The sequence below is a fragment of the Oculina patagonica genome, chromosome 2 (assembly GCF_052425735.1).
Source record: "Oculina patagonica isolate OP01 chromosome 2, crgOcupat, whole genome shotgun sequence".
Lineage (NCBI taxonomy): Eukaryota > Metazoa > Cnidaria > Anthozoa > Scleractinia > Oculinidae > Oculina > Oculina patagonica.
The window spans coordinates 11,337,204-11,360,601 of NC_135759.1; the positions used below are offsets into that span (position 1 = coordinate 11,337,204).

At 40.1% G+C, this 23,398-nt stretch overlaps 1 protein-coding gene across 1 annotated transcript in view; it reads left to right on the top strand.

Moving 5' to 3' along the window:
- The window catches only part of LOC144638707 (uncharacterized), a 33,025-nt gene that overhangs the window by 3,627 nt on the left and 6,000 nt on the right, over positions 1-23,398 (top strand). The window contains exons 4-17 of the mRNA XM_078497931.1: positions 64-175; positions 441-496; positions 965-1,524; positions 1,876-1,942; positions 2,490-2,547; positions 3,993-4,042; positions 10,778-10,841; positions 11,027-11,083; positions 11,243-11,353; positions 15,375-15,510; positions 16,909-17,835; positions 18,885-19,115; positions 19,669-21,009; positions 21,712-21,861. Of these exons, the coding sequence (XP_078354057.1) occupies positions 64-175; positions 441-496; positions 965-1,524; positions 1,876-1,942; positions 2,490-2,547; positions 3,993-4,042; positions 10,778-10,841; positions 11,027-11,083; positions 11,243-11,353; positions 15,375-15,510; positions 16,909-17,835; positions 18,885-19,115; positions 19,669-21,009; positions 21,712-21,861 (3,920 nt within the window). The remainder of the gene's footprint in view (positions 1-63; positions 176-440; positions 497-964; positions 1,525-1,875; positions 1,943-2,489; positions 2,548-3,992; positions 4,043-10,777; positions 10,842-11,026; positions 11,084-11,242; positions 11,354-15,374; positions 15,511-16,908; positions 17,836-18,884; positions 19,116-19,668; positions 21,010-21,711; positions 21,862-23,398) is intronic.

The window sequence follows — 23,398 nt, forward strand, 5'->3', positions numbered from 1 at the left end:
ATCTTTAAAGTTATTGGTCTATATTTCCTCCGAGTTTAATTATTTTTCCTGACGTGTCTGCAGAGTGTGTGATGCCCAGGAAGTCAACAAATATAGGTGGGCATTTAAACTGATACACGGGTCTTATGGAGGGAAACCTCTCTACTTTGCTGTAGATTCGGCGCTTGATCTGAAGGTAAGTCTATGCTGTACTGGGTTAAGCAATATTGGCACTGTTATATTGTAACAGTATCAAGTATGCTCTACTTCCCCGTTTGGCTCGAGCAGTGTTATCCCTGTCGCACATTCTGAATATGGCACAAACATTACCACTCCCGCTTTGGACTCATGATCTCCATCCCAAGTGATGGCTCCTGAACTTGAAATCATTCTGAAGGAAAGGATAAGAAATTTGATTTAAAGAAACAATTATTGAACTTATTTTTCTGTTCTCTCAATAGAAATGGAAAGAGGTTATAGCAGAAGAAACGGACATCTATTGGCCTGTTTTAGCAGAGTAAGTTAAACAGTCAAACAGCTTTATGGTAAAGTACCATGACTTAAATGATTAAATGGTATAGTAGTCAGTAGTCATCCGTAGAGCCGATCAAAAAAGCGTTTCAAGGTGTTACGACCTATCTCGATACGTCGTCTCTACGGTCAAGCTCCATTACTTGTGAAATCAGTTTACTGGTGTAAAGAATTACACCCATCTCCATAACTGTAGAGTAAATGCACACGCAATCCATACAGGAACTTGGCGCCCTCATCGCTTCGAAGATATACGTCGCGAAGTTATCCGAATTTTTAACACGAATCCCGTATTTAAAAAGTTATTGAGATGCGTCCGCAGTTGGAAGTACAATTATTTTCAAAATCACTAAGATTGTGCTTAATCAAAAACGTCTTATTTGTCAACAATGTTAAGCGAACTTTACATACACTCATGCCAAATTTACCAAATGTGTGTCACATTTATCAACAGGGTAGATAGAACTCAAGAGTCTCAAGAGTATGATGATCTTGCAGCTTCGCGGGCCCCCGAAACAAATCAACGACCCCCTGCTCCTCTTCCAGAGTCTGAACCAATTTATGGTAATGTTAATCCACCGCCTAACTCTTCCACGACGTCAACAACAGTGCCAACACCGCCAACACTTTCTTTAGCTCGAGCACCAAAATCTCGACTAGGTCCCTCAGTTTCAGAGTCACGCAACGAACCCAAAATGTTAAAGCCACCAATACACCCTAGACCTAAAGTGTCCCCCGTACAACCTCGCCCACATTCCTCAGCTTTAAGGCCACTTAACGAACATAAAACAACACAGCCACCAGCACCGTCACCTCCACGTGCGTTAGTTCCAGGGCGACAATACGAACCTAAACCGAAAGAGTCAGCAACATTGCCTTGCCCACGTTCGTCAGTTCCAAAGGCACCCCATGGACGTCCCATAGCGACACCATCACCGAGTAGACTTCCAAGAAGCTCCTCGGAAACATGTTTAAAAATGCCTGGATTTGATGATGTAATGAAGCAACTTGCAGGTAGGCACTTATCTTTTGTCGAAGAAGGAGGTAATACGATACCAGGTCACGGTTTTAGACAACTTGAATTTTTCATTGCTGTATTAAAATGGGAGGTATGTTTTGTCACAACACCAGGAAAGCGAAGCTTGTCTTGTACGTCATCTGCAAGGATTAAACTGTTACTCTTCTATTTACCTTTAATAAATCATACAGCCAGTTCTACAGAAACCAAACAGCTTATCCACTTTCTAGATTTTCGATTTGTACCGACACTTTCGCTTTCCTGCTAATATTAAAAACAATGTATCAAACAGTCACTAAAAACACGATATGATAGTCGGGATATCAAACTTTTTTTACATTTTTTAGACCTTCCGACTTCGTCAAGACCCACTTCGACAGCTGGTGTTTCTACTCCTCGGAAACCTCGTGGAAGGTAAGCATGACTTTTGTTTTCTTTTTTTGTATTATTCTACGTGGTAGAATCAAAATGTTATTAACAACTGGCTTAAACTTTAAGAAGAATAAAAACATATCAACCTAGTAAATGGCCCAGCTCACAACGAGTCTCTCGTAGCTCAGTTGGTTAGATCGCCCAATCAGCATCTGGGAGGCCATGGGTTCGATTCCCGTCGGGGACTCAGAATTTTTCTTTGTCCCATGCTCCTGTCATGTTGAATACTTCATCTTCATTATTTATAACCGAGCTTAAAAATTTACCATCTTTATTATTTACTACAAAGTTGATGATTTCGACATTGCTGATCCTAGCCGTATGCAGGACGCGTGTCACATACAACCTAGTAAATGACCCAGCTCACGAGTCTCTCGTAGCTCAGTTGGTTAGATCGCCCGACCGGTATCTGAGAGGCCATGGGTTCGATTCCCGTCGGGGACTCACATTTTTTTCTTTGTCCCATGCTCATGTCATGTTGAATACTTCATCTTCATTGTGTACAATGTTGTTTTGTTTGTTCGAACAGAGGTGCCCCGGACGGACATAGTTTTAAAGAAAAACATAGAGAAATGGCTACCCCTTCGGTAAGAAAGATTTGTAATGTACTGCCATTTACGAAATCTTACACAAAAACTTACAACTCCAAAAAGAAAAAGATCACCTTTTGTCCTTCAAGAACGCATGATAAAGCACCACTTCAAAATTGAGTCGTTTTTATTTTAGAAGGTATAGAGGCCGTCTCTTTGTGTTTCTACTTCTTTGTGCTGCTCTTATTACCTGGCGATGGTGTCCTTATGGAATATCTTGACGGCTTGCTTCTCTAGAGTAGCAGGTTGAAAGATATCGGCTGTAATCGTAGCTTGATGGCACTCATTGCTTATTTCACAGTGTAAAGAAAAGGACTATAGAGATGAAGTATTTCAAACTATGTATTTGCTCCTGAGTCTATGTACCAGGGCTCCAGTTAAACAACGGCAAAAAGGCATTGATTGCACGATCACCAGGCTATTCTGTTGAGAGCAGGCGGAGAAAATACGAACACTGGCAGTCTAATAACGCGCTATATAAATGCATTATCATTATCATTATCATTACCCAATGGTTTTGGTTTGGAATAAAATATACCATCAGATTTGCCAACATCTGCACCAGGATGAAAGCTACACCTTTGTTCAGTTACCACATTCTTATCTCGGGAAATACAGTATGGGAACAAGGGAAAAATATCATTTCCCAACAAATGCAGGACTCTTGCATGCAGTGCTGCAGATTTCTTCATGGATCTGTTTATAGCGTAAAGCTGGACACTCTATTGGATCGCATAGTGTGATCGTCCTGGTGAGAATAGTTCTAGAAAGAGCTGTTTCTGGTGACTAACGTTTCGGCAACCTGAGCGGAAATCAAGTCAAGTGAAAAGTTTTTGCAGGTCGGTGATGTGATATATTTGGTCCGTTAAGCTGATTGGTTAGTTCAGCTGTGATGTTATTGGCTATTGGTATGTCAACAAAATATAGTTTATTCCATCCGTCTTGATCTGTTGTTTGTCAAATGTCGTCGTTCAGTCTGTTTGTGGTCCGTTTGTCAGTTTTGTTTACGTCGTAAATAAGCCGTTTGTTAAGTGCCGGTAGTCAGTTGAAACCTGTTGAGATGCGCATTTGCTACAAGTTTTTGAACTGAAGTTAAAACACTCTCAGCCGCACGATCACACTATCCGAGCTACTGACTTCAAACGATTTATGATGCGATTCCATACCCGCCAAAAGGGCGGCCCAATAATCATTGTTATTACTGTATTTGCTTTTTTTAGTCTATTATTCGAATAAACGCCACATCGTGATACGTCCTTTATTAGAGGGCGCCGTTTATTAGTATTTCTGCTCAAAAATGCGGCGTTTATTCGAAGGCAGCGTTTAATCGAATAAATACGGTATCCGTTTCCTTACTAAGGGAGCTGTAAATAACGAGGACTCGTCAGGGATAAAAGTAATTAAAGTCTGATTATGAAATAAGAGGATTATTAATCTTGCAGGTGGTTTCCTCGACTTTCAGACATGACATGGATAGAATAAAAGCTGAATCGTATGTATATTGAAAACGAATGATTATGATAAGTTAGTAGTCCCCACTGTGCCCGGGAATGCTCTCTTACATAAATCATTTAGGCGTGTGCAGTGCCAAAGGGTTTGGCTTTCAAGCCGGTTTTTTAACCGGGCGGGGAGACTGGGCCGGCCCGGTTCATAAATCGCCCGGAATTTTTTCGTCGTAGTAGTAGTAGTAGTAGTCGTCTTGTCGGTAAATCGTTCCAGACCCGCTCGGCCACTTTCTTGGTCAGGATTCAAATCACGCACCCTTGATGTTTACTCGGCAGAAGCTATTAAATCACTCTCCTATTTTAAATTTTATCTAATACCCTCAATTCTCTTAAGCGTGAAATATATATTTTTGTGTTATTCAAGCGTTTGAGTACTGGTTTGCGAAACCGGTGATTTTTTTGACACGTCCAAGCAATTATTATTTTTTTTTTTTGAAAACTGCTACGTCAGTCACGCAATGATTTTGCAGCAAGCTTCACGCATAACTGCTTTTAAAAAAAGGGCTGGTAGCCAGAGAATTTTTGAGCCGGAATACTTTGAAGATGCTCTTCATTTAATAGAAAAAATTGTGTCCATTTTCATCCGTGTACAGTTGAGCCGGCAAAGTCGCGTATCAGAGACGATTGAATGTTTGCACAGCGAAATAATCTTATTTTTGTTCTTGATGTAAAAGCTTTACTTACACACTTCCCAAGACTTCAGTCAACAAAATGGTAATGTATAGTATTTCTACGAACTATGATGGTATGTGTGAAGGTATCCGCAAAGCCAGCAAGTAAAACAAATGGTCTGCAAAATGAAAATGAAATCTTGGCGCGGGTAATTTAATACATGTAATTAAATTCTACCACGGCATGCAAAATTTCACGTTTTTGAAATTTTCTAAATCTTTTTGCCTTTCTTGACCCCATCTTGAATAAAAATTCATCTAAAACGTTTTCATGTTCTTTTTTATTTTTTCACATTTGTATTTAATAGTTGCCTTTTTGGGCTTTTGAAACGAACACGGCATCTATTTATAGATTGAGGCACCATGTTGATGTTTACATATTTGCGTTATTTGTCGTAGTAGTTCACTCGGCCGCTTTCTTGGCCAGGATTCAGATCCCGCACTTTTGATATTTACTCAGCAGGAGCAATTAAAATTTTATCTAATACCCCGATTTCTGTTAAACGTGAAAGATATATTTTTGTGTTTTTATTCAAGCGTTCAACTCAAGCGAGTACTGGAGTCCGAAACCGGTGATTGTTTCGACAGGTCGCTGAGGTCGATGTTTTTGCAGCAAGCTCCTGCATTTAAAAACGGCTCCAGACTCTACTTTGAAGATGCTTTTCATTTAGCAAGAATTGTGTCCATTTTGTCTATTTCCATCCGTGTACAGTTGGGCCGACAAAGTCGTGTGTCACAGACGAATTGAATGTTTACACAACAAAAGAACCTTATTTTGTTCTTTATGTAAAAACTTTACTTGCACGCTTTTCAAGAACTCACAAAACAAAATGGAAATGCAAAGTAATAATATAATAATTTCTTCAAACTAGAATGGAATGTAAATCGGTAAAGCCATCGTGTGAAATAATAGACGGCAAAAATGAAAACTTGCCCTTCGGCGCGTATAATTAATTAAATTTTAGTGGAATTAAATATTAATTGAGTTTAATGGGGAGTGGTACGGTACGCTAGGATCAGGTTTCCAGGGGCGGATCCCCAAACAAGGACACGAGCACCGCAACATCGCAAGATTCAACAGAAACAGGTAACGTTCAGCATATTAAACCTGGTGTGTATGTTGATCTTACTACGCTTCTCCCTCGGGTCAAGACTGAAAAGTCCTCCGAAACCGGATCTGGCGATACCAAACGAAAAGTGACCATCGAGTCGTTCGATCAATGGCTGGAAGCGTGGTCTGCTTACGAAGAAAAGCTGATGACGGCTAACCCGGATCGATATATCGAGCTTGCTCACTACAGAAGCATTATTCAGAAAGCCAACCGTAAATTCCAGTGGGCCGCCGTCTACGACTATGACGTGCAATTTCGTATGAGCCTGTCTGAAAACGCCAAAGCCGGACGCCTAGACATTGTGGACACGACTTTGTACACAACGATCTTGGATTCTTCCGCGGTCCGCAAAGACGGGATATCTTGCCAACGATGCAAGTCGGAGCACCATCTCGTTCGAGATTGTTCCTTTCGCCCGAAAACGTCGCTGGAGGAGAATAAAAGCAGCAAGAAAACGGGCTCGGGAACGTCAGGCGACCAAAGCCAACAATGGAAATACGCGAAATGGTTTGCAAACGACGTCGAGGGCTGCAATTTATTCCAGCGGCGAGCATGCCAGCAAGGAACCGACTGCAAACGAGCCCACGTATGCAAGGCTTGTAGGGGGAACCACTCTATGGCCGATTGCAAACTTGTTAACAGCTCCTAAATCGCCCTTTACCACGTCTATTTGGAAAAACAATTTAACTGATTATCCTGATCAAACATTTGTTGACGAATTATTACATGACATTGACAATGGTGTACGTATTGGTTTCACCGGAAACCGTTTTTCACTGATTTCACCAAATCATTTTTCCGCGATATCTAATCCTGAAGCTATTGCTCGTGAACTCGAGAGAGAGATCAGTCTTAATCGTAAGATCGGTCCTTTTCTCTCACCTCCTTTTGACAATTTTGTCGGGTCGCCGATGGGCGCTGTTCCGAAAAAGCGCTCGATGCCTGTTAAATGGCGCATCATAAATGACTTATCCTGGCCCGCTGGCCTCTCTGTTAACGATGGGATCCCTAAGGATTCCTTCTCTTGCAGTTACGACACGATCGACAAGGCAATCGCCCAACTTAAATCAGCTGGTAAAGGCGCTTTAATGAGTAAACTAGACTTATCCGACGCATTTCGTCACATTTTAGTCCACCCCGACGACTGGGAGTTGTTAGGCTCTACTTGGCCTGTTGACATTAACGGGACTGTGTATCAAGCGTACTTTATTGACACTTTCTTACCCTTCGGTCTCAGAAGTTCTCCGCACTTATTTTTGCGATACGCTGATACACTGGCTCATGTCATGGATAAACGCGGAGTTTCTCCTACGTGGCATTATTTAGATGATTTTTGGACTTGTGGTCCCCCAGCTCCGAGCACCCTTTGTCGCAGTAATTTGGCCTGCATGTTGACTATCTGCGATGAATTGGGTTTTGCAACTAATCCTAGAAAAACTGTTCTACCTTGCACCCAGCTCGAACTTCTGGGTGTAGAACTGGACAGCGTCGCTCAGGAAGCACGGATTACCGAGACCCGCCTGAGTGAAACTATTGACATGCTCCATGAATGGCACTCGCGATCCTCGTGTACTAAACGCCAACTTCAATCTTTAATCGGCAAACTTAACTTTATTTGCTCAGTCTGTCGCCCCGGCAGAACGTTTCTGCGGCGAATGATAGATTTACTCCAGACCGTCCAACACCCTAGTCACCACATTCGGCTCGGAAATCGTTTTTTGAAAGACTTAAACTGGTGGCTGCTGTTTCTACGGGACTGGAATGGCAAGAGCATGTTCTATGACGAACAATGGCTTACAAGTTCTTGTTTACATCTGTACACGGATGCCTGTACAAAGTCGTTCGGCGCCATGTTTGGGGATTCGTGGCTTTGCGACACATTTGACAATGTTGGCATTCCCAATCGCCGCTCCATCACCTTCAAAGAACTGTTTGCTATTACCATGGCTATCACGGTGTGGGCTACGGCTTTAACGTCACAAAAGATCATATTCCACTGTGATAACAAGGCTGTAGTACACATACTCACTTCCGGCACTAGCAAATGTAGACATATCATGTCATTAATACGTTATCTTTTCTATATTTGTTGCAAGTTTAACATTGTTCTCAAAGCAGTTCACATTCCAGGCATTGAAAATGCCCCATCTGACGCTTTATCTCGCTTGCAGGTCGCGCGGTTCCGGGACCTGGTACCACACGCAAAGGATACACCGACCCCGGTACGGTGCCTGCCCTTAGACGACTTCAAATGAAAGCCGACCACTATTTCTACAAAGGATTAGCTGAGAGTACTCATCGGACGTACAACTCCGCTCAACGTCAATACATTGACTTCTGTGATACCCACCATCTGCAAGCCGTCCCTGGAAGTGAAAACACTCTTGCCCTATTCATTTCCTACTTAGCAGATCGGATTAAGCCGCAATCAATTAAAGTCTACTTAGCTGGAATTCGCGCTCTTCATATCAGTCAGGGATTTCCCAATCCTTTCACTGACACTATCAAACTGCAGCAAACATTGCGCGGAATCGAACGGGAGCATTTTGTTCCAACGAAGCAAAAGTTACCAATAACGTTTGATCTTTTGTGTAAAATATATTTTCTCATCGACCACACTAATACCGAAGATGTCATGTATTGGACAGCGATGACAACGGCTCATTTCCTGTTACTTCGTGCCAGCGAGTTCACCGTTACTGATCCGTCAGCTAGCGCAGATACACTGCTATCCGTCCGCGACGTCAGCTTAAAATTTACACCCGCGGGAGAGGAATATCTATCACTAACTGTTAAGCAGTCCAAGACTGATCAACAGCGTCGTGGGGTCGTTCTCTACACTGGTCATGCCAAACACATGGTCTGTGCTGTTTGTACAATTAAGTCCCATTTGTGCCTCCAAAAGAAACGACCAGACTATCAGCAAAGTGACCCTCTATTTCGCCTCCCTTCAGGATCTCCCCTGTCACGCCAAAGTCTCATGAACTTTGTTTCGCCTCTGCTCCGGCTTACTGGATTAGACCCTCACCAGTACAGTGGCCACAGTTTCCGCATAGGAGGAGCAACTTCCGCTGCAGTTGCTGGCCTTAATGATTACGAAATCAAGTTGCTTGGACGCTGGTCTTCTGACTGTTATAAACGCTACATTCGCTCACCGCTGAGCCTTTTTCTCAAAGTCCCACAACAAATTGCGGACACACGACACACAACATATCAATATGCCAATCCTTATTCACCTCTTCCTTAATTATTAGTTCTGGGCCATCATTTTTGGGCAGTTGTATTGTGTCCCAGTACAATATATTAAACTGCTCAGTAAAGGCCCAACACGAGTGTGCTCTATTCATTCATACATTTATATACGAGACATTAAGTGGAATTAAATATTAATTGAGTTTAATGGGGAGTGGTACGGTACGCTAGGATCAGGTTTCCAGTTTGTACTTTCATTATCTTCGCTCGGTCACCGTTCGCTACGGTCGAAACACGTACCCTACCCTCCCTCCCCAGGCAGTTGTATTGTGTCCCAGTACAATATATTAAACTGCTCAGTAAAGGCCCAACACGAGTGTGCTCTATTCATTCATACATTTATATACGAGACATTAATCACGGCATCAGTATTTTCACTGCTTTTAAGGATTCAAAATTTTTAATGCAATTCAAATGTTTCTTCGCCTCATCTTGAATCTTTTTTTTCACATTTAGTTAAGATTTTAAGCAGCATCTGTTATCTAATACATGTGGTCTAATGCATGCCCTTTTTTAGTCTTTTTATTTTCTTTTGTAATTTTGTTTAGAAATTTTTCTGTTATTCTTGATATTTGACTCGTTTTATTCGTTTTATTTTTTATTATTTATGTTACTCGTTTTATTCGAGCAGGAGCCAATACTGTAATTTTCTGGTTACTTCGCTCTTTTTAGCGAGGAATATAAAATATATATTTTTTTGTTTTTCATTCAAGGGTTTTGAGTTTCAGTCGGAACCGAACGGCGATGGAGAAATGACCTGCAATGAATCACGCAATCAAGAACTTGCGTTTGCGTGACTGCTTCCCAAAATTGACGTGAAGAGCTTGCATGTTTGAAAGCTGAAAAGCTTTCTTATCTTGTTCTTATTCCCATTTTTTTGGTGTGGTACATTTCTAAAAATGTTTACATGTAAAAACACTTAGTTTTTAACGAAATTGTTTGTTTGTTTCGGTCGGAGATCATTTGTACTGCCATTTAACTGGTTTGAGTTCATTTGTTCAAGATTGCACACAAAACGTTTTCAATACCTAGGTTATTTAGTATTCGGAAGAAAAATAAAAATTTGAAGGCCTAAGCAGGAATTTGTCCAAGCATGGACAAGCAATCCACAGACTTGCGTGTTACTCAATATAAATTAAATGATATTTAAAAGTTTTTGCTGTACTTGTCTAATAAAGTAGTTAAACATCAACCGCCCGGTTTTAAGCATTAAGCTTTAGGCGTCTTGTTTAAAATGAAGTGGAGATTTTCGCCATTTTATTCTGAAATATGATTGGTTTGTACAATCATGTCAGCAGTTAAGGATACTTTTTATGTAAGCAACTATTTTCTGATTGTTACTATTTATCCCTTGAAAAGATCGATTTAAACTCTGATAACTTCTATCCCATCTTAAATGTTTACACTAGCCAGAGCAGTTCCTTGGTAAGATCTGGCCTGGAATGGGGTATCGATTTTGTGGTCAGGTCTGAACTGAATAGGGTTATGGGAAGGTCGTAAATTTTGGACTGAAAGGACTATATACCCAGCTATTCGGAGAGTAAACCCACTACCCCCACCCTCGGGTCGTATGAACGGAACCCTTTCTCGTTGTTCTATATATGTTTACTGGTGCAAGTTTTACAATCGAAGTCAAAAAATTTAATCAAGGTGCTGACTTCGCCTGTTTGTTTGTTTGTTTATGTAGACTCCTTCAGAATAACTACGGAGTTTACATTTTGCGTACCAGTCCGAAGGCAACGTCAGGAATGGTAAGAAATACCCAGGTGCCTGAAATACCGTTGGAAATCACCTTTTTATTATTAATCAAAAGTAGGAGCTGTATCCAAGGTTTTCTTCTTTAAGGGGCACAGCTTCAAAGTGACCGAGTATTCTGTAGTTACTTAACTTTCACAGCATGCAATACTTCTTATATTTATTTCTTTATGTCATATAGGTTTTGTCTGTATGTACCGAAGATGGAGTAATACACCACCAGATATTTTATGAGGAGGTGATAGCACTGCCAATTTTTTGTGTTCCTTTCATGGCTGCCCACTTGTTTTTTCTTATCTGTTTGTTTGCCCCACGGTTCCTGCAGTTGTTTATTTGTTTTATCTCCGTCCACGCGCCAGTTTGATCTGTTCTTCTAAGCTACTTGTTTTGTTTTCAGAATCAAGGATATGCTCTTAGCTCTGGCGGGAGAAGATTTCGTAAGATAGAAGACCTATTGGAGTATTACTACGCGTCTTATCTGCCTTACAGGCGTCCGTTTTCTTTCAAGGTATATATAATCAGGGGTGGTGAATGGTCCTTTAAAAACTGCGGGTCTCGCAAAATTTTAGCCAAATTTCAGGGGTCTCGTAGTCTCGTATTTTTCTTTGACGCCTTCTCGGAGTCTCGATTACTTTTGAAAGGCTAAAAAGGTCTCGGGCTCGCAGAAAAGATATCAGTCTCGCTGTCCCGCAAAGTCTCGCATTAACCATTCGACACCCCTATAATCGCGTTCACCAAGTCAGAAAAAAAAAAAAACTAAGGGAAAGCAATACTGGCTAAAATGCGGAAGATTGAGATGGATTTACTGATTGGAGGGTTATAAAACAAGTAAACCCCTCTTGGCTTGATGGTATCTCGGACGATAATGCCCTTGGCTGAAAAATTATCCTCAAATTTCACTGCTAGCCTCAAAGCTTCGCTACTCGGCCAACTGTACATTTTTCGGACAATCTTAAGCCTCAGGCATTACCAACTAATATAACAGCCACCCGAATATTTCTCTTTTTTTAATAAATAAGGGCACATTTGACAAAAACCCGACCCAGTGTTTCAGTAGTCTTGCAGGGAGTTTCCACAACTGTTAGACATTTTTTTTTTTTAATTTATTTATTGACACACAAAGAACACTACTTACTTAACAAATACATACACTACTTACGATGCTAATTACAAGGCATTACTTATTGCATTATTTAATATACATTTTCTTTTTAAATAATAATATCGCAATAACACGCCTTACAATACCTACTATAACAAATAGCGCTCTTACAAAAAATATTATATTATATTACTATTACATTTTAAAGTTACAATCTATTTACAAAGTTCAATTTTTTACTACTAACTCTAATACTAACTGTATGTATTTTATTTTACTATGAAACGAAAAATAAATAAATAAATAAATAAATAAATAAATAAGTAAATAAATAAATAAATAAATAGATTGCGGCACAACCTCTGGGCAGGGGGCGGGGTAACTTGGGGGAACTCAGGCGCTAAAGAAAATTTTAAACCAATGGACGACCAGAGGCTTAACTTTAATGGGAAGAATTTGTATCATCAAAACCCTCGCTATCTCCAAGCTTGTTTATAATACCTCCGTTCTCACAACACCACCAAATTTTTCTAGTGAAGTTAATGATATTTGTTTCAAGTTCATATGGAACTTTAAGCCTGATAAGGTCAAACGTAACACGCTTATTGGTCCTATAGAGAAAGGTGGCCTTAACATGGTAGATTTCAACATGATGAACAAATCTTTAAAGGGAGCATGGGTTAAACGTTTATATGAAGCTGGTGATAACAAATGGTGCTCCCTCTTCTCATCTGCTACATCCCAATATGGTGGTTCGTTTCTTTTGGAATGTAATTTTAATGTATCTGATCTTAATTTCGTCTCGTATGTACCGTCTTTTTACAAGGAAGTATTGAATGTCTGGCAGGAGCTACATTCTAAAGACCCTTCTTCTGCTAAGGAATATGAAAACGAAATTATTTGGAATAACCGCTATATTAAAATAGACGGTAAATCAGTCTTCTATCCATCTTGGCATAGAAAAGGAGTTATCAGTTAAAATCGGTCATCTGCTAAATGAAAACAGAACATTTTTATCCTGGTTTGAGTTTCAACATAGATATGGTATGACGGTAAACTTCTTAACGTATTACGGCCTTCTCACCGCGATCCCTGAAGAATGGAAAAATCAATGTTAAATTCCAAACGAATGCTTACCGATGTTGACAGTAATGAGCTTCCTCTTGCGAATGTCACCGCCAAATCTTCTCGCGAACTGCTTGTTATGAAAGTGTTTAAAGCCCCAAACATAGAAACTAAGCTTATAGAAAAACGTCTTCCTGCTAAAGCCATTTATGAATTGCCATTCAAAGTTACAATAGAAAATAAACTCAGATGTTTCCAATACAAGGTCATACATAACATTCTACCCACTAATAACAGACTTTACAAAATGAAATTGAAAAGTTCTCCCAGTTGTGATCGTTGTAGCTCTTCATACGAAACTTTACCTCATTTGCTGTGTCCGACGGTACAATTATTCTGGAAAAAAGTTATTGCATGGTGGAATGAAAAAAGTTCAGAAAATATCACCTTAATTGACACAGATATTTTTTACGGTTATAAACCAGATTTAAGTAATTTTTATGCCCTGAATCATTTCCTCATCATCGCCAAGTATCACATTTTTCTGTCCTGGTTGAATTCAGCATATCCGAATCTAGATATCTTCCTTCTCTTACTCAATCAAAAGATTCTCTATGAACGCACAATCGCTGTTAAAAATAATAGTTTGACGAAATTCAAAGCAAAATGGACTACACTTTGTAACTGTTAGACATGACGTGGGTAAAACCTACGTACATTTCATTACTCTTCCTTTGGAAACGAGTGATTGTGATCAGTAAGTAGTGCTTGTATTGCTATTACTTTTTTGTTGTTCCGAAATCCGGAATCCAACATTTTTTGCTGTTGGATTCGGAATCCAGGACTTTAGAGTCCGGAATCCAGCCACCTGCGGAATCTACCATCGGAATACTACAAAAGCCACGAAGCTTTACGTAAAATGCTTGATTTCTAGTCACAAAAATCAAATCGATATGGCGGTCTACAGTTCAGGAGGATACCAGTTCTGGAAGAAAGTGCGATGTCACAACTTTTTCTCAAAAAAACTTTTACTCAAAAATCGGAAAAATTATTAGTTCCTTATCCCACCCGCTGACTCATTAGCATAAAGGTGTTGTGAAACTCCTGTCGAGCAGAAATGACAGGGAGCACAAAAGTGGATGAGTCAGCAAGAGGGGTGGGAGGGAGGGCCGACAAGTATCTAGATGCCTTCGCAAAATGACACACCTTGGAGTAATTATCACACCTTTTATAATGCCACTGATAGAGAGAAACTGAGGCCTTATGCTAAAAGCTCCTTACCAGTCTCTAGGCGCAATAACCGGGAACTTTGAGTAGCAAATCTGGTAGAAACAAGATGGCTGCTAGCACGATTGTGTTTTGGCGAGGAAAGAAGAGTTAAGAGGCTATGTCCCTGAAACCGAACTGATCGATCTGGCTTGAAAAGTAGATTTCGCTTATTTCTTGTACTTCGTGTACTTATACTAAAACCAAAGTTCGCCTCATCGGATCATTTAGTTTTTTCGACTTTTTATGGATTTTCGGTTCACCCGAACGAGTGAACTGAAAATCCTCAAAAACTCGAAAAAATGAATGATCCGATCAAGCCAATTGTGGTTTTAGTATGACTACATGAAAGTCTTACAACAAACAAGAAATAAGCAAAATCTACTTTTTAAGTGAGATCGACCGGTGAATTTTTTTGGACACAGCGTCATAAGCCCCTCAGATATAAGCCTCCCTCTACTGGATGACAGTACTGAATAGGGCTAAATGCTGCTTTATTATGACATTTTAACTTAAAAACGTATTTCGATCAACACTACCGTGGCTCGTTGCAAAACTTTTTATTCCGCTTATAAGCCCCACCCCCCCCCCCCCACCCCCCTCGCCCGGATATAATCCCCTCCGTTCATTAGCCCAACCAAACCCCTTACAAAATTGTACAAGCCCAAGGCTTATAACCGGAATTTTACGGTATACCAGCATCTGATCATGAAGGTTAGCGAACGCAAACAATATTTATCAGATAAACAACAAAATAAAGTTTCATTCTGCAACGGTCTACAAAAGACCACAAAAATGGGACGAAACTGTTGATGGAGGAAGAGCGATTCTGAACTCTAACATTTTAACTCGTGGGCCGCTACTCAGGTTGTGGCTACTGTAATAACCTTTACAGAGATCTCTACTACAAAGGGTAATTTAGAAATGTTTTCGTATTTTTGAACTGTTCATTGTTGATGAGGCATTTTTTAATAACATTCACTGGCAGATAAACGGGTTGCGTTTCGTGTTTTGGCCTTATGCTGGAATTGTACCTTAAAAATCCTGGTGTGAACAGCCGTGCTAATGATAACTTTTCTTTTCGTGTGCTTAACAGGATATGGGTGCTCGTAAAACTCCATCAGAGAGGTCCAAGTCCCAGCCGGTTGCTTCACATTCTAAGGGGACTGACCACAAACGTGATAATCATCCTACCACAAGCTCCAAAGTGGAGCAAGGAGCAAGCTGGTTACGTAAGTTCAGCAGTATTACCTTGAGAACCGGATTAGTACGGCACAGTTGAAAGACCTTAGCATAAATGCCCAAACCACAGTCCAGCCCGTATCGGTCAGTGAGCTATGTTGGCTACACGCGCGGGCGGAATTTGCATGCCCGCCTGGATGGCCATAAAAGCACATCATCTTCTGTACGCAAGCACTGTGACAACGACCACGCTTGTGCTGTCCATGAGGACCTCCCCAGTTGTTTTAAAGTACTTAAGAAATGCAGGAACAGATTCGATTGTCTCATCAGCGAGATGCTTAACATCAAGCAATTAACATCGAGCTTGAACGTGCAAACGGATTCAATCCGTGTTAAGGTATTTGTGTAGCCACCTCAACTCGCATGAGGTCGCCGAAACGTTGGGAAGTAATATCGTTTGTTTTTACCTGTCTGTGTTTTTCAACCTTCTCTAGCTAAAATTGTGCTATTGAAAACACAACCTATACAGTTTAGACTTTCCTTTAAGCTTGAGTGGATATAGGCCTTCTAGCGTCAAGTTAATTTATCACCACCTTACTAAGATTTCCAACGTTTTCTAAGATACCGTTTATGAGGTTCATTACTGATTCACAGCGGTCCATCGCAAAAATCGAACGCCACTTCCGGTTTTAGCCGCCCCGATTTTATCAAGAATTTGATGCTAAGCGTGGAAGACTTTTGTAGGAAAACGTTAAAGAAATAGCACTGTGAAAAAAAAACTTCGAGCTGTGAAACTCAGTGTATAACAATTGACAAATTTCCATTGCATAAGTGTCGTATATATTTATCGACAGTTTGTTTTTCGTCTGCCTGGTTTTGTCACAAAAAAAGAGACACGGATATTAAAAACTCTATTTTTCGCTTATTTTTTTTATTATCTCCTCGTTATCATCATAATAATTGTTGTATTTTGTAACGTATGCTGCTAACAGTAAAGTCTGCTGTGTAAACTTCATTTTTTAAAATATGTTACACGTTTGTGGGTGTAAAATTTAATTTCAAATCTAACGAACACAATAAATTACGATGGCATAGGTTTTTTCAGAAACGTTTGTCTTTGGAAATAAATGAGTAACAGAAACTGATTTGTTTTTTGTAGTAGCTTGTAGTAACGTTTTAATTTTGGACATCATGTTCATTACTGCTTGGCGTTAATTTGCATATGTTTTTGCACATAGGAGCAGTTTAATTTGTTGTTACTGCATGGCTAACATTTAATCAGTCCTGTGAATACACTAAACACTGAATGGCTCTAATGAACACTCCTTAACGTTTGGTTTCAAGCCATCATGTAGTCGCTATCTTTCACATAAAATACTGCTTGTATTGGAAAACTATAACAAGTTACATCTTGAAAAAAATATCGCTGCTTGATTTTTTATTTTTAGCATCGTCCGTGGAAGACGTACAAGATTTTGCATCTTCTGGCGTTGTGTCCAGCGAAGGTGGATCAGTAAGTGTGAATGGCGTCAAACTGACATGCCCTCCTGGAGCTGTGGGCGATTCTGTGATCATAAAACTCAAGTTAGAAGAACCTCACAAATATTGTGGTCTGTTACTTCATAGCGGACTTGAAAACGATGTCATATTTGATACACCCGTTATCAACTGTCAGCCAAATGGTCAGGTATTCAAGAAACGAGTCACTTTGACAATGGCATTAGACAACGGGAAAGGAAAGTCCAGTAATTCTTTGCTTGTGTTGCATGGCAAAACAACCACAGAAGGAAGAATCTTTTGGGAGGATATCACTCACGACTCCAAGTTCGATTTGGAAAAGGAGGAACTAAAAGTGGAAATCGCTCACTTTTCACTTATTGCAGTGCTGTTGAGATTAACATGGGTTCACACAAAAGAAATTGTAACGCGGTTGAACTTCATATCCTTCAAATATACGTTGTCAGTGTTTTTCAAAAGCAACTACCAGCATTCACCTTACGACGAGCTTGCTCTTGTGTTCATGAGCCAGGACATCTACCAGGAGCAGTTTTACAGAGAACATGACGATTCTGCTTTGATGCAACTCAAACGAAATGGGTTTGAAGAACTTGGCTCCAACATTGGACAGGAAAGAAACTTCATCTACAATAAAGAAAGTTTAACGATCTCAATTCAACTTGGGGAAGACTACAAATCGGCAAATAACCAGCAGGAATGCATTTCACTTGTCGTGGACTCTTCCGTTTGGTGGAGTACCGGACATGTTATCAAGCTACCTTTGCAGGGTTCTAGTGCTGATGTTAAAATCCTGTGCGGAAGGATTTCTGTTCAAGGCCAGCATGGACATGTTCGAGAGGATCACTTCTGCCAATTGGGTGAGTTTCGATTTTTAAACTTGGCTATGAATGACCACACTGACTAGAATTGTAGTTTATAAGGTATCAAGCAGTGACAAAAGATCTAAGAGATGACATATACGCTCCAAAGACTCGAGGCTTATTATCATGTTGTTGTCACCTTTCGAAGCATTTAACTGGGCGAAACAAGCTTGAAGAAGGCAGTGAATTATTCGAGAAATTATCCGAAATCTGTATGAAAGTTTGACCGATGTTGTACAGTTGGACGACGCCACGGAAAATTAAAACAAACGAATTGCGGTTGAACGCTTCGGTTAATGCTTACAGATTTAAACAACTTTCCAAATCGGAATAAAGGTTAGTTTTTTCATTGACTTTCAATTGACCATTTTTCTGTTTATTCAATCGGATTAACAATGCTTCGTGTTAACGAAAACTTAATAGTGAAATCAAAACAACTTAGCTCATCGGTACGGCAGCATTGCTCACACAGAAGTGTGCTGAAGTCTTGTGTTATTATATAAAACAAATAGATTTCATTTTGCCGTTCGTCTGTTCAGTAATAGATCACAGAAGACGTCAAAATGTGGTATGAACATCAGTGACCCACTCGGCTAGCGCCTCGTGGGCCACTTCTCTGTTCATACCACATTTTGACGTCATCTGTGATCTATTACTGAACAGACGCACGGCAAAATGAAATCTATTTGTTAAATTGACAATTACAGACAAAAGTTGCATGGTTCTTTTTTCTAGACAAGAAAAATGGAAGAACGGTTATTTTATAACAGAGCATTCAGTTTTTAATTCGGATCCATGTGGCTATGTGAGACGCCTTTTAGGGGTAGAGAACGTCATTTTCAACCTTAAAACCCTGACCCAAAAGCTTCAGTTGCTTGAGGAAACGTTGACGTTGACGTTTTTATCCATGTATAAGACGACGTCTCAGAGAGCCACGCGTACGGTTTATCAGAATATAGAAATCGCATACACCAATTAAAATCTACCAAACACCTGTTTTATTCAGAAAGCTTTAAGAAAATTTTCATGAAACGATTGTTTTACAGATCTGTGTGGCTATGTGAGACGCCTTTTAGGGGCAGAGAACGTCATTTTCAACCTTAGACCCGTGGTCCTAGAACTTAAGTTGCCTGAGGAAACATTGAATCAAGTTCTCGCGAGTTGGCAAAGCGAAGCGAAACAAATGGAGTTGATTTTGCAACGCTGGCAGGAGAAGCAGGGGAATACAGACGATCTCGCCGTGCTCAGAAAAGCCCTCAAAGGGTTAGAGCCTGAAAGTAAGCTATCTATTATATAAAGGGGCCAAGAACATTGACAATGCTTTTCATGAGGATTTCTTATCTTGAAAGTGTTACCTTTGACTGGAAATTAGAGTATCAGTAAACTATGACACAAATGAAACTAAAACAGGGCGAGTTGAGGAATTTTATATATGACCAGCTAACTTCCAATGCATCCAATCAAGTATCGAGTATTGCCATATACCCTGTGCCCCTATTGTTGTCAATTCCAGCCACTTTTCAACTTAAAAAAGTTATCTTACCACAAACATAAGGATTTCCGAGCAGCTATTGCCAGCTAATTTTGTTTCAAAGAATGTCCAAGAATTCTCCCAGATGCAAAATCAAATAGAAAACATAGATTACTAGGATGAAATCCCCTCCAACGTACTCTCCATTTTCCAAGTTGAGTATCATCGCGCGATCTTATGAGGCACAAGATATTGTTATCGTTTAGCCTTTCTGGGTAGGAACGTCTAAAGAAATCTCTTTCTAAGCAATTATATTGCTTTTTCGAGTCCATTCCAAGTGACATCCTTTCAATTCTCAGAATACAGAGTGAAAGAGAGAGGACAAATGCACATTGAGCATTTAAGAGAACTGGCAGTGACGATCCTGGGATTACAGCACAAGGATCATAACATGATAAAGTTCTTGGTCTTTGAAATTAAAAAGCTATGCAACTCAGTTTTGAGAGACTGTTGCATTGAAATGGCAACCTCCAAAGAGGATTTGGAGTTAGCCACTTCAATAGAAAACTGTGTAAGTCTTCTTGAGACCCACGGACAGATATCTGAAGACCTTGCCAAGAAATATAAGCATATGTGTTTGTCTACAGAAGAATCCGTTACAGAGATTTTCCTCCTGATTGTTCCTCAACTTGTCCAAGCCATCAAAGAAATTTTTCGATACGAGAGAATTCCTCAAGTCCAAAGTGGACTGAGAGGAGTGTCTGATGAAAACTTTTCTTCACGTATTCAAGAGGCTACACAGAACAAAAGCATATTTAGACTTTTGAGTGTAGTGTGCAGTATTCTTGAACATTTATGTATCAACAACAATCACAGCCGATCCACTAAAGACGAGATACATAAGTGGGGCGGGTCCGCCATGGTTCTTGTAATGCTGAACTTCCTAGAGAAGTTCTTTCAGACTTCTGAAGCACGAAGACTGTGCAAAAGATTGGAGGTATTCTCTGTCTCCATAAGAGACATTCTGTCAAACCCCACCGGTTTTGAAGGAAACTTTCTACGAGATTTCCACAACGTTTCAGTGTGTCTGTTAAAATTTGCCAAGTTCGATCCATCACAACTTGTGAGATTTGAGCTGAATGAGCCAAATAATTTATCTAACACTCATCAAGGCAACGATGGATTAAAGTACGACAAGTCACAGGGAGAAATATTTTCTCAGTTGTTCTGGATCAGCAAAGAGTCTGAAGATGAGTTACAACTTGAAGCAGTTGCACATGTTCATATTGACGGACACATTCACAGCATTGGAGCATTTGAATCACAGATCACACTACCCTCATCCTGCAGCGAAACCCTCGACAGAATTCCAATCGCTTCTCTTTCCATAGCGATCAAAAGAGAACAAGATGACTCGGGAAATCTTCGCGTAACCCTGTACTCAACTCAGAAGGAGAACGTCAGAAAGGCTTTAAAATACCTGGAGACCGAATTAGGTGAAGATGAGGTAGGCTTGAAACGAGCGGAAATAACTCAATCCCACCTTAAAGTGTGCAGCTTCGCTAAAGCTGGAACAGTCGTAAGACTACGCCTAGTTTACAGTTGGGGATCAGGGGTACTTGTTCTTGACAGCAACGATTTTGTGACCCTTGCCGATTCAACTGCGGGAGGCGCTTGTGTACCGGATCCGGAAATAGCAGGTTTGTGAACTACTTTTATAAAGGATGCTTCAAGTGGTTTAGTTTCGTGATATTTACTGAATTAACTTTTATTGCTTGTTATTGTAATTATTAATATGATGTTCATAGTTAAATTTTGTTGGTTTAGATTTGAATGGAGGATTTCAGACAACCTGTTGCCTTGCATTGTTTTTTTGTTTGTTTGTTTTATACATGACAGCTATGATGTTGTATGTGTTAGGCAGAAAAAAAGTTACGTCATGCCTATCCTAGAATATAGAAATATCTCTATTTGGGCGATCAATTCTTTTCCGGTTAAGAGACGTTAATTTGAGATTGGACCCCAAAAATTCAATGCTGATAACCTCTCCACGGAGATCCGAGTGGCATCGTTTGCTGGCTTTCCATGTGTAAGTAAAAACCAAGCAACCACAATAATAGTTCTTTGTCCTCTGTTGTAATTGTCTCTCGAGCGGAGGAAAAAACGCGCGAAGTGGGACGATAACCCAGCAAGCTTTGTAATGAAAAGTCGCATACCTTTTACAAAACAAACTGCTTGGAAAACTTCTTAAAACTTGTTCATATTGTTAAGATACGAATGACAACTATTTTTGAAATTATTTACAAAGTGATATTGTTTATTAGATCATTGCGTAAATACGCCACGGCAAAGGCGCACGTCAAAAGAATAAAACACTCATTCCCTTTATATTGCCCTTTCAGCTAAGGATGGTCAATTGGCTATTCGAAATGAATTAGCAGCCCTACCGATAACAAGCGACTCGACTGTTGGCAATTACAGCAGCAACTTTGTGATGGATCCTTCTGCCGAATTAATACAGAAACATTTACATGGACAATGTGGTGGAATTGGTAAGAAAAAGGTCTTTTGTGTCAAACCGTGGTCACATGGTACAAAATGGCAAGCTACGTGTATACTCACTGGGACATCAATAGAGAAAAGTCAAACTGGGATGGTTAAAGTGGCTTTGTTTTGCAGGCTGTCGCATTCCTTTGCCATCCAGCAAGGACGATTTTGTACTATGTGTCCGTTTGTTGCAAAAAGCCTATGATAGTTCTTCCCATGAGTTCTTAATTTAAAGATGAATTCCAGTCCGTACTGCGCAATCTCGGCTGCAATGTTTATGTGAGCCTCACACGAAGGAATGTTTACAAGCAAAACTAAAAATTCCGCGACAAACTTACCCTTTTCTTCATTATTAACGCCAGATATCCTTGCAGAACAAATAATAACGAGTAGAAGAACCTTGACGCTATTTCAAACCGACGTTTCAGCTCATCGGAAATACTTGAACGAAACGAACTGTAATGGCGGACTAAAAAACTTCATGTATGCTCTCACCGAAGTGTAACGTTTCAACGAATTCAAAACAAAAACGAAAACAAACCCCGAGTCTGCGCAGTACGGACTGGAAATCAGCTTTAATGGAGAGGTTCACTCCAGAATGGCCATTTATTTTCTTTACGCCAAACGAAAGTTTATAGTAAGATATGTTATTCACCATTATTTTAGCTTCTTACGAGCACTAAAACCCTAAGAAATCCTTTTCCGAAGTAGATTAAAACTGGACAACTGAACGCCGCCATCTTGGAGCTGGTAGTGTATGCGTGACATCAAAGAGCTCAGTAAACGCGTAACATCTTCCAACAACAACCCTTTGTGGCGTACTGACGCGACTCGAGCTTGAGAAACATGCTGGTGATTCCGCCGAAAACACGTCCAACGAGCGGCCTCGGTCTCGTGCATGTCAACGCTCTCGTTGCCAGACTTGTCAGCACATCAATCTTGACACCGAGATATGAGGCCCTAAGTGCACTTTTACCATCCATGATCATTACTCCTGCGTATTAGAAAATCTCGTGTACTGCATATCCTGCCGCAAATGTTCCCAACTTTACATCGGTAAAACTGGGCGAAACCTCAGAAGTCGATTTGGAGAACATCTGCGAAGCATACGCAACAAATCCCCTGGTTTCCCTGTAGCAAACCCTTTAAACTGTATGGGCCACAGTATCGCAGATGTCCAGGTGCAGGGTATGCGTTTATGTACCGGCAACAACGTAAAGCGCAAACAGGTTGAAATAAGACTGATATTTAGTTTGGGAACCGTGCAACCTGCTGGAATAAACATCTATCTATCTATCTATCTATCTATCTATCTATCTATCTATCTATCTATCTATCTATCTATCTATCTATCTATCTATCTATCTATCTATCTATCTATCTATCTATCTATCTATCTATCTATCTATCTATCTATCTAGCTAGCTAGCTAGCTAGCTAGCTAGCTAGCTATCTATCTATCTATCTATCTATCTATCTATCTATCTATCTATCTATCTATCTATCTATCTATCTATCTATCTATCTATCTATTTCAATATC